A 12,047-nucleotide genomic window follows, 5' to 3' on the forward strand; every position below is an offset into this window, starting at 1 on the left:
TTGTGGGATGTGTTTCAAGAGTAACTGATCTTGTGAGACTGTTGATTATTTGCTGTCAGAATGGGGACTATTTAAGAAATAGATGCTGAGGGAAGACTAGAACAGTTTTCCAGCCCAGCAATGTCTTTCTATAGAAAGATTTTTGAATAATGTCTTGAAATGATAATGTCTTGCAGTAGTAGCCTATATTTAAAATATCTTAAAAGTTTAAATTTTAAGAAGTATCACTATTTGAAGAAAAAACATGAAAACTTTGTCATGGGAGAGAGCTCTTGCAACAATTTGGGGCCAGTTGGAATGGTTGTTGAATATTGTGGGCATTGCAAAGCTTTTGAGTAGTATTCATCTGATTGTTGCAAAACTGGAAAAGAGGTGACTTCTTTGATTCTCTAAGTGGGTGATTGATGCTTCTGTGCCAGAAGTACGATCTGACCTAAGGAAAGAAAACACCAGTGTTCTAGACTAACCAATATAGGCACCTTTAAAACCTCAGCTTTTTAGCATGATTAATTTCGCTGTTTCTTTCTGCTTGCCTGTTGCACCTGGGAAATGCAGTTTAGTTTCATCAGCTTAATCATGTCTATATTCTGTGGCACACCTAACATATCAGCTAAGCCTCTCTATCTCAAATATTTAATAGTTTTTTAATTTAACTAAATTGGTCTTCTACTTAAGTTAAAATAAAGCTCAACTCTTAATGCTATGAAGGCTTGGAGACATTTTCTGAGAAATGCACTAGTCTTCAAGTAAATCCATAGAAATTTATAAGGAGCTTGCTACAAGCCATTAATTAACCATGGGCCATGTGTGTCTGTTAGTAAGCAAAGACTAATTGACCAACCAGAATGGGACAGCAGGTTTTAAGCCTGAGGCTGGGACCTTTGCAGCCCTGCCCTGATGCTGTGTTTGTTCCATAGTGTAATAATAACTCTGAAATAGTGAGTATGCATGTGTTGGAGTTCACATTATTTCACATCTCTCTGTATCCTCATGTTTTCCTGGATTTACAAACGTAAGCATGTGGATAGAAGGATCTGTCTGTAATCAGCTGCTTTTCTAAAGCACTACTAAAATGCCAGACCCAGAGTACACTGATGTTTATTTTTGTTAGAGAACAACAGCTGAGGTGGTAACCATGCCCTCTTGAATTTCAGTTACCACATAGACCTTAAGTATCTTGGGTTGGTAAAAGGTATTGGAGTGGAAGAAAATTTTCAAACATGTACTTTCAATCTGGAGGCTTAAGAATTTTTAGGGATTCTGCTGAGAATATGAAGGTGCTAAGTTTTCGTAAGTTCCTGTTGCCACTCCCCATTCCTCAGGATTGGTTATTTTAATAGAGTTGTATTAGAAATTACCATATTCGTATTACTTTACAAAGCACTGTTGTGTTTCTTTTTTCAGAGTGGAGTATACTCTATGTGACTGTATCTGTTTTTATTTTGATTGTGGTCATGGTAGGACTTGCCTGGTTCTGCATCTGCTGCTGCAAAAGGTATGTGATTTGTGTTTCTTTTTCATGGGGTTTATGCAAAAACGGCATGTAACTGCCACATTTTAGTCCAGTCCTTAGCACTAAACCATTGAACTCTTTTCAGACATGTGAGGAGCTTCCTGTAGCTATTTGTGTATAGACACACTTTTGTTGAAAAAAGGAGTATCCATTTGTGGCTCTGTACTCTTCTGCATTTTGAAAACCAAAAAGGCAATATTGGAGTATCCTTCATATTAAGAGATAATGCATGTTAAAATGCTGAGAGTATACTGCAGATCTTGATGGTCTCCCACAGAGTCCTCCAAGGTACTCCATGCTAAAAAAAAAAAAAAGGCACACCCTGAAGGTCACTGTTGTAGGAGTGTTCTAGGCCATGGGAATGGAGCTGCTCCCGACCTGGTGTCTCCCTTGGACAGGAAGGGTGGACATGTGGGCTGCGTCTGGCTGACAGGCAAGGAATACTCCAGTGATGTCAATCACGTAAACTTCTTGCTTCCTCTTTCCTTAGACAGTTTTGCCTACAACTGTATGTCATTTCCCTCTCTGCCCTCCCCTCCAGTCTTTCCTAGTGAGCCGATAAGAAATTCTCTTTCAAGTGACAAGCCCCTGCAAGTTCTGTCCTAGAGCAAGTGTTTTTGCTGCTGCTTAAAAAGCCCAGCAAATAGATAGCTTGTTCAAGTGTTAGCAAAAATGAAGTGCTGTCAAAATCTGACTGGATTTTCAGCTTTTTCTAGGGTGTCTTTTCAGTCTGTAAAGGATGCTGTTTGAACTACGTGGGAGTTGATACTGGTTTCCTTTTTATGGTTGAAGGAATAGTGCTGTTAGTAGAAAGGTTTAAATAGAAGTGTGTCCCACTCCCCCCCTGCAGTGTGGGGTGGACCCTCACAGGTTTGTGTGGATTTGATGAGAAAAGGAATTGTTTATGGAAGTAGCTGCTTCTGTCCCTTCTCCTCATGTGGCTTGTGCCAGAGAGTGAGGGCTGGTTGATGCAGATAACGTGTGAAAAAGAGGAGTGAAATGCTGCACAGGACAGAATGGCAAGACATACCCTTTGTCTTGTGGAAACTACAGGAAAAAGATATACTAGTCCAAGATTTGGCTGGAGTTTTGAAGATTTTAAAGACTTTGAGTTGCCAAATTAGCTCCCATTTTTTTTAGAAGACTATAAAGGAGGCTGAGTGGCTGGTGGCTGCTGTAATGTCGGCTGAGCAGTAGGTGGCTTCTCCACTGTGAACTGTGCAATCTGGGTGGGAGCGCTTCTCCAGACACTGCCAGTCAATCCTTGCCTTGACAAAGGGCACGTCCCATGTCCCATGCCCCCAAAGTTATGAGAAAGAGGGCCAGAAAAATGCTTGAGGGGTGCCAGCATCTTCTAGGAGGTGCCCTCTTAGTTTCATGCATGAATGGCCTCATTTCTACCCTGAAATCCTTTGTTCATTCCCTCTCGATCCAATACAACAAACAGCTCTGTGTTCCTCTGGCTCCAGGACTTTTCTGTTGGTATTAATGAGCAGATGAGTGACTCCTGCAAGTAGTTGAAACTTAGTATAGAGATGATGATGTTTGTAACATTGTGGAAGTGGATACTGGGGAAGGATTTAAATGAAGAAAGAACAGGTAGGGATTTGCCTACAGACCAGTAGGGTTTTGTCCCTGCATATATATGAGGGAGCCAGTCTCCATTTTTGCCTGGTCTTGTCTGTAAGCATAACCAGACAAGTATTCCTTAAATTTTCTCAGTTAAAAATAAATTGGGGACTAATCAATTCTTGCAGAAATTTGGTTTGGATACAAATGAATATATGTCTACCTTGTGTCTAGTTACTATGTTGAAATTGAACAAACTGAAAACCCAGGGACCTAGGAAAGCAAGTCAGTCTTTCTTGCTTTCTTCGTCTTTGTATGTCAGAAAATAAACGATACCCTCTAGTCCAGATTGTAGAGCTGCTTTATTCAGGTATAAACTGGAACAACTCATTTTAAGTGGAGGTGAGAAAGTACAGTGAGGTTCTGTGTGTTGGTATGTGTAGCTATGTGTATGAAAAGGGAGAGGGAACAGATTTATGTGTGTATGTGAAAATTAAATGTCTTTATGGTAACTTTCTTTTTAGCAGAAAGAGGACGAAGATAAGAAAGAAAACAAAATATACCATCCTAGATAACATAGACGAGCAGGAGAGAATGGAGCTACGACCCAAATATGGTAAGTGCTATCTGTTTCAGCTGGGAGCTCATCCACCAGGCTTACAGTCAGTGTACGTGAATTGACACCTGCAGTCAGGAGGAGCCCAGAAGCTGGCCTACAAGTTTGGGAATGGCAGAGGCAAGCATAGACAATGAAATGGTTGGGGGAGTATCAGTTCATTTCTTTTGTGAGACCTTGGGCTCAGCTACTGCTCTGAGCTGCTTCATTAATCTTAATCTAGAGCACCCAGTTGTCCCACAGATTTTTCTCTATGTAACTCCTCCTCCCCTGCACACACTTTAATTTGGAGCTGTTTTTATTGCTATGCAGCAGTTCCCTCCTGGGCCATAAGCGCCCTGCTAAACATTAGTAGACTTCAGCTGCTACTCTCTGTTCACATATATTTTGGTTTACCTGAGTTTCAGTTTTTAGTGGAGGAAATACTGCAATCCAGGAAAGTAAAATCATCCTGAGGAACTGTTGTCCTAGAAAGACAGACATAACATTTCTGTAGAAACCATGACCTTCCATTGCCACTTGTGTCAATCAGATAGTTGAGTGAAGAGACTAATTTCCAGATTCAAGCTATTAAAAAGTATATCAGGTATGTACTAAGACCATCTAATTGTGAATATATGCATTTAAATTTGAAACGTTTCAGAGCCATAAACTGATGGGCCTGCAAGTGAAGTCAGAAGAGTATCTGCTCAATAGTAGATGATACCTCCTAGGCCAGCTTTAATATTGGTGGTGGCAGTGGTACACGCTGTTATGCTGGGTTGCAGAGAATGTCTTTACTTATCTTTCATATCCCAGCAGAGGAGAGGGAGAGGTTGGTTAGTTGTCATAAAAAAGTGAAAACTTTCTAATGAGCTTGTTTTGCTTTTGTATTGTCAGGTATAAAACACAGAAGTACGGAACACAACTCCAGTCTGATGGTCTCTGAGTCAGAGTTTGACAGTGATCAGGACACTATCTTCAGCAGAGAAAAGATTGAAAGAGAGAATCCTAAAACCCTCATGAATGGATCCATCAGAAATGGAGTTTCCTTCAACTACAGCTCCAAAGACAGATAACCGAATGAGGGTGAAAGCACAGAACATGCTGGTCTAACACATCTGAAACATGTTGGCCCACCTCTGTTTTTTTCCAAACCTAAAATATCAGTGAATTTCAGATGAAAGGGTAAATTTCTAGTACAGTTAGGGGAAGGAAGGGGGAAGCATTAGATGGTCAGCTAACTCCTCTTGTCACCATTATAGGAACAAGGAAAAGCACATTTTATTTCTTGCATGTTCCATGCTGAATGTTTGTCTGAACTTCAGAAGGCCTTTTTTCCTGTATCACTGCTACAAAACTAGCCAGGGCTGTTAACGCTACTAACAATGCTAACTGAGATCCATACAGATTTGTGTCCTGTGCTGCTGTGTCTCTTGGAGAAGCAGTGTGATTATGATGCTAATCTAAACCAGTGAAAGCCAATATAGATAAAATCCCTTACCAGCTATAGAGAGCAATATGTGACCACAGGCTCCATCTTCATTTTCAGTTTAGGCTGGGAACATAGAGAGAGAGCATTTTTAGTGCATTGTATTTATCTCTGACAGTGCTTTGTGACTTCCTTTTCTAGGGTAGTGCTCATCATCAGATGGAAGTGTCTTTGTTGCCAAAGGAAGTTTACAATTAGCAGTTGCACTTAATCAGCTGTAATGTGATACATCTGTGTCCTGTAGGATGCAATGTTCCCTGTATTTACATAGAAAGTACTGTGCCTGCAGGGAAGCCCAGCCTTAGGTTGCTTCTGTAGTGAAGCTCTCTGGAGTCTGCCATGACCAGCCAGGAAACAGTAGCAGAAAGACAGGAAGGACTCAGTGCGATGCGCCTTCAGAAGCATTTTGAGCATCCCAAACAACCTTTTGCTTAGAGAGCACTTTTAAGGAGCTCTGGAGCTTTTAAGACTGAACCCTCAGCTGAGATGAGTTTTTACCTGTCAGCCCCAGTACTCAATTAAAGAATGTACCAGGCATTTGTGTGGTGAAATGCTTGTGGCAAAATACGTTATGTGCAGCAGGAGGTTCAACACCTACTTTCATTGTCCTGGGAACTGGTACTCAGGAAGGTTTTAGCTTAAACATTAGATTGTTTTACTTTTTTCCTCTGTGGCTATTCAGTGACTAGAGGTGTTGGCCCAAAGAGATCCCTGTAGGTGTTTGGGAAGGGTACATGTGTTGGGAGTTCTGATGTTCTTGTTCAGAATCTGAATAATTTCTTTACAGTGTGCTTGTTAGGCTTTAAAGCCGTGGCCCCAATACTGTTTTTTGAAATCCCAAACTGAAGACCTGGCTCTTATACATAGCCTCACTTGTGGGGGCATCTGTGTCAGTGGTAGTGTCTGGCCATGACGTCAGCCTTTCCTGGGGTCCTTTACGGACATGCTGGGAGTCTTGGGCTGAGCTGGAGGAAAGATATGTTTGGATGGAGAAAACATTCCTCTGGGAGCATTTTGTACAGGTGGTTTTTTTTAAAAATCTGGTGATGGGGAATCAATTAACAGAGAAGGATGGAGCAGTATAGAGATCAAGGGGAGCAGGTGAGAAGGGTCAGGGAGGAGACATAGCCCACCTCGTCGTAGAGTCTCAAAATAGACAAGGCAGGTACTCAAAATTAGATTTATTCTAATCAAAATTGTTTAGTACTGACAAGTGTTAGTAAACTACAGGTACGGATGTCTGTCAAACGGAACTAATACTGCATAGCCGTATTTTAGCTAAGTTTTAGGGATGATGACCCAAAATGTACAATCACTCACCTAATAAAGTGAGGGCTCTCAACCTCAAGGAGTTACCTTAGGCAGCATCCTGATCCAAGGGGAGAGTCCGTGGCTGTAGACCTGCTGTTCTGAGGAGGACTGGCTCAATTTGCCTTCGGGTGGGGGATGGAGGCATGGGGGGGCCTCCGTTTATACCCTAGTCAGATCTGGTCTGTGGTCATATATGGTCAGTGGTCTAGAAACATCTCTCAACTGAGGCATTTCATTGGCTTGAAGGCCTTGTCTGGTGACTGAAGAGCCTTGCCTTTCCTGTCCCTCCACAGAGGTGTGGTGACCTGCAAACCCAAACTGTGGCTTCTAGTTTTAACTCTTTCCTCTCAGTAGTGGAGAAGTTTTAGTCTTTGAGACAGGTGCACCTGCCACAGCCTTCATCATGAGGAATAATTTGGTAGAGAATTTTGGGGCTTTCCTCCATCTTTTCATAGAAGTCCAACACAGCAGAGTAATTGGGTTGAACACTATGGCTTCTGTGCTTCTCTGGTTAATGGAATTGGGAAAAAGTCAGAAGAACTGTCTAGGTTGGAAGAAATCAGTAGTCAAAAGTTGCAGCAGCATGGCATGCTCATAACTGGTTTCATACCTTTGATTCTCAAATGCAGCCAGCAACACTCCTTAATGCTGCTCTGAGGAGCATTTACCCTGTGTCTAGCCCTGCATTACTCTGGAGAGCTGAGTGTGGCTGCAGGAGTCATAGATGTGGGAGAGGCTGTGAAGAGCTAAAAAGGGCTAATGCATTTTCCATGTTTTTCCCATACCCACCAGCAAGATGCAGTATATATGGTATGACTTGCTTTCTTTTAGAAGCCAAGTTTTAACTATGTGTATGGAGGTTTTAGGCTATTTATTGAAATTGCTTTATCTCACCTGACCCCTTCTTGAGTGTTTGTGCGTATATATATTTTTTTTAAATAACTGGGTCAATAAAAGCAAGGTCAGGTTTTGATGTCTTCAAATTTCTGCTCCAGACACAATGTTCACTTTAAACCATTCCTGAAAAAAGTTAGGACCCACTCAAAATGCTATTTTTTTTCCTTTTAAAATCAAAATGTTGGGTTTGATCTATTCTGCACAAATTCCCGAAATGTTCTAGCAAGAATTATGCTCTTGGAAACATGCATTTAAAAAAAAAAAAAAAAAGGTTGTTGCATAAGCAACTATTGGCCATGCTGCCATTAATGCTTCTGTTAAATATGGTATCCAGTGTGCCTTTATAAATTAATCTTTTAGGACATAGTGCAGTCAGCAGCATCCTTCAGTTTTGTGAAGTCAGTCACTTGTGTGTTTTGGGTTTATTTTACATTTTTAAAGCTGGTGCTGAAGCCTAGGAGGCTGTTATTTCAAGGAATTAAAATTCAGACATCTTTTAAAAAAAAAAAAAACAAACCCTAAAGACTGATTCTCTAGTAAAACTACTACAGGAATCATAAACGTGCTTTCATTAATGCTGCAGAATTCCCAGGGCTGTTCCCCCCTCCCACACACACGCGCTGTGGGCTCAGATCTTTGGATCAATGGTAAGTTCATGTGCCAGGAGAACGTATGTGTGATTTAGCTAAGTATTTCTCACTCTAGCAAATAAGAAACATTAAACCAATTACTTACTGCATAGGGCCCTAGCAAGTGAAAGTTGCTTACTAAATTCTGTTCTCTAGGTGATGATTTGACATTTTCATTGCTAACAGTATTTTAGTTATGTTTTGAAAGTTGAATATAGTTTAAATTTTTCAGCTGCTTCTAATTCTAGTATTTGATTCTTCCACCTCGTTGGAAGGAGAAGTCATTCCTCTTACATAAGATCAGGCTTACTCTTAATATGAAACTTGGACAGAAGTTGAAAATAATGGTTTCTGGCTCTGTGAATGTGTGATAACACATGTCTGTGTCACTTGGCCAATCATGATTCTGTTAGGAATTTAGGAGAGACTGTATCAAGCCTTGTATCTTGATTCAGTATAATTTTTCTTTGTAGAACGGTTCCTTTCTTGCAGGATGTCAGATCATACCTGAAATGAAGGGGTCAAAACTAGCAGTTAAGGTGCAAAGACAGTGGTAGAATCCTGATGATAGCCTTCCGGTTTGGGTTACGATGGATTTGAAGCAGGTCCTCAGTCCTCACGTTTACTTCCACACACCATTTTCCTTCATATACGGAAAGAGTGCTGGCAGCTTCTTTGTGAAATAGGGATGGGGATATTCCCAACAGTCTCATCTGCACTGGAAAGCAGAAGAGACCAGATATACCTTGTCATATATGGCTCAGTCCACTGAAAATAAAGAATAAATTCAGTTTGCCACTGATAAGGCACAGACTCTCTTTGAAGGCAGTGTGCTGATACTTACAGTGCCTCATAGCCTTGATGTAAGCACTGGATCTTCATTTGCATCTTGGTTTTACATTTATGTGTGCTGATGCATTCACAAGCAGAGATTCTCCAGCTATGTAAAAGGACTGCTTTTGTTTGCATTTTAACTAAGGAGTATATTTTGGAAAAAAACTTCCTTACCATTACTGCCCGAGGCATTAAACAGGTTCTTTACTCAGTGCAGTGTATATGCAGCATGAAACTGCCACACTGTGAACAGGTCATTGGCTTGTGTTTTTAATTTTCTTGACCAAAATGCTACTACAGTATGAAACAAAATTTACTGTGGCAAATCTCCTGGGATGTGAATCCAAATTCTCTGTCCTGTGGTTCAACCTTTCACATTAATGAACTAGATTGCAGAGAAATTCAAGTAAAATGTGAATGTTCTAATTGCAGAGGATTGTTTATTTGGGGAAGGAAAAAAAGGTTATTCTTGTTTCCTGTGTAAGGGTACATGTTCAACTGCGTCCTTTTAGGTAAAAAGAGTCTTAGCAGTCTCTGTCTGATGCATTAGATACAGGTACTGTTCAAGCATCTGTTTTGTGCTGTCAGCTGTGTTTGCTTATACGATGCTAATTTTATTTCTTGGTCTTTTGTGGGCAAACAGTGTGTGAACTTGAGTACATGCCTGTGTTCTCTATGCTGCATTTAAATTTTCCTTAGACAGTTTTGATGTTCTTGAAATAATTGAGTTTGTAGGCAAATTTCCTATTCTTGTTTTAAGCCTCAAGCAAAACTAAATTTTGCCCTGCGATGTACTGATAATGGGCTGTAGTCAGCTGGAGCTTTGGGATGGTGGTAATAAAATGACAGCTACTTCAGTCTTCTGAGCCATTTATATGAGGTTTGAGAGGGGTAAACATTCCTCTAGAAGAAGGGAGATGAGATAGCGGTTGAATTAGAGTTTAACATCAGCTATTGCTTATCGTTGTTCCCTAACTAGATTACTAATCCCATACTTCTGCAGCAAAGGAGAACCCATTTCACATACCTTTTAGGTCCTGAACTCCCCAAGGCAAGGGAGGGAACCTTAAAGCTTAGAAATAAAATTTTAGTAAGAAGGGAAAAAAGGCAAATCGATTTTTCTTCTGCACAGGCTACAAATCAAGTGCAGATGAGCCATACATCAGTAGTTTGTCTCTGTATGGAAGCACTTCTCCCTGTGGGTGGATGGGTGAGCTATTACAGAATTTATATTAGGAATCTATTTCTAGAAAATGTTATTTATTGCAAATGATAATGTATTGTAACTGGAACCATTTCTGAGCTGAAATTACTACATTTGTGTAACTACTAATAAAGTTTTGTCTTTACTTCTAGGAACTTGTCAGGTACTCTTTTAGACATGGTATTCTGTATTGGACTCAACACTCAGGTCAGGCTGATAGATGTTGTATATCGTAACTTATGTCTGTACTCAAACATAGTACTGCGGTATCTGATCCCTCCCCTTCCTGCTGACAAAAACAAAACAGTGTCTTTTTTCAGAAAGGTAACATAATTCAGTACATCAGAGGGCAGAAAAAACCCCACTACTGCAGTTCACATTAAGAGTTTTCATGTGGTGCTTGTCCTTACTTGGTTTAACTGGCTGTGTAAATATTCACCAGCTGTCATGCCAAGTGTGGTGATTTCAAAAGCTTTGTGGCTTATTCTATAGCAAATCTCATACTTGAGTTTTGTAAGTACAATGGCTGCTTTGCAGTAATCAGAGATACTAGTGTGCAATATAACCCAAAATACTGCTATTAGCTAGGGGCAGATTATGCTGCCTGTTTCTGAACTGGAAAAGAAAAATCCAGGCATCAGTGTGATCTTTGTGCTAAATCATGACAATAAAAGGTACTATGAGATCTAAGTGTCTTTCTGTAAGGAAAAACATAAACCATAAAACCAACTTTAAATGTATTTGGATACATGTTGCCACAGGCTACACAGTACCTCTTACATTCATACTGGACTCTACAAGGGAATAGGGGCTGCAGAATGAGCTGGTGAGATACATGGTGTCCTTTATTGAAGAATGGAATCTGCTGGTTGGTTATTGCACTGTATATTTTGGTAACAGCAGTAGCCTCCCTCCTCCCCCTGATGCAAGCCCCTAGGCTTGGGCAACAGAAAGTAATCAGTTGTGATTCCTGAACAACTTAAGCCAGTTGTGCTAAGTAGCTTCAGTGTTCACTGATGAAGTGAATGAACCACCAACTCCTCATGTCTTGGAAGGTCCTAGGCAGAGAGTTTTGACATTGAAAACACTTTAAACAAGTGCTAAAATTTAACTTAAGAGATTCTGAACACCTTACTTAACCTTCTCCTTTAAGATAGCTCAACCCTTCCATAAGCAGTAGGGCTAGGACAAAGGGCATGACCAGTTACACTTAGGACTCCACCAGTTAGTTACTTCAATGCCAAGTCAAAGCATGGAGCTTCTTTTACTTATAGGATTGCCCAATTCCCAACATGTGCCTGATTGATTCAGAACAGTGAAAATGATTTTACTCTGTGCAAACCATTTAAACTGCTGTTTATGTTCTGTGACTTAATTATAAAAGCACAATCATAAAAGTATAAAATGTGTCTAAAAACTATTGTCTGGGAAATGGATAGGCTGCAGAACACTAGCCTGCTTAAACATTTCCCTGATCTTGGTGACAACAAAGTGCAGTCTGACAGCTACTGTAAACAAAAATATAAATATATATAAACTAGATCTTGGTCAGGCTTGACATACTTCTCACTAAGACTAATTGACTATCTTCACTGGTATTAGATCAGTGTTACCAGCATCAAGAGCCTCCCTCACTTATTCTGAGCACCCAGGTAACTTTGCCAGCTTAACATACCAATGCACAAGCATTACCTAGAGTGACTTGCCAAAAAACGCTTGCACACCAGGGCTGGAGATAATACCTGCCTACTTAAGCTAAAAATGTTAGTATCTAGTAGACAGGTAAACAGTATCTCAAGAGTTTATGACTGAGAGGATAGGCAGCAGGGATCAAACAACACTGTTTAAAGGGTAACATAAGAAAATAAGATTAATATTGGCCATGACTAAGTCGGGTTGCAAATTAGAAGACAGTTTCTGAGGCTTCAAAACTGTAGTAATTAAATTGAAAAAGCTTCCAAAAATCTATTTTAAATCTTAATAAATGAAGTAAAGAATGATGA

The 12,047-nt window shown here is 40.2% G+C and overlaps 1 protein-coding gene across 2 annotated transcripts in view; it reads left to right on the top strand.

The window, feature by feature from the left end:
• Positions 1–10,195, top strand: part of KIAA0319 (KIAA0319 ortholog) — a 62,216-nt gene extending 52,021 nt beyond the window's left edge. For both annotated transcript variants that reach the window (XM_074870608.1, XM_074870619.1), the window contains exons 19-21: positions 1,405–1,495; positions 3,607–3,698; positions 4,578–10,195. In XM_074870608.1, coding sequence (XP_074726709.1) covers positions 1,405–1,495; positions 3,607–3,698; positions 4,578–4,756 — 362 coding nt within the window. In that variant the 3' untranslated portion in view covers positions 4,757–10,195. The remainder of the gene's footprint in view (positions 1–1,404; positions 1,496–3,606; positions 3,699–4,577) is intronic.
• The last annotated feature ends 1,852 nt before the right edge of the window (positions 10,196–12,047 follow it).

The sequence above is a fragment of the Strix uralensis genome, chromosome 1, assembly GCF_047716275.1.
Source record: "Strix uralensis isolate ZFMK-TIS-50842 chromosome 1, bStrUra1, whole genome shotgun sequence".
Classification (NCBI taxonomy): domain Eukaryota; kingdom Metazoa; phylum Chordata; class Aves; order Strigiformes; family Strigidae; genus Strix; species Strix uralensis.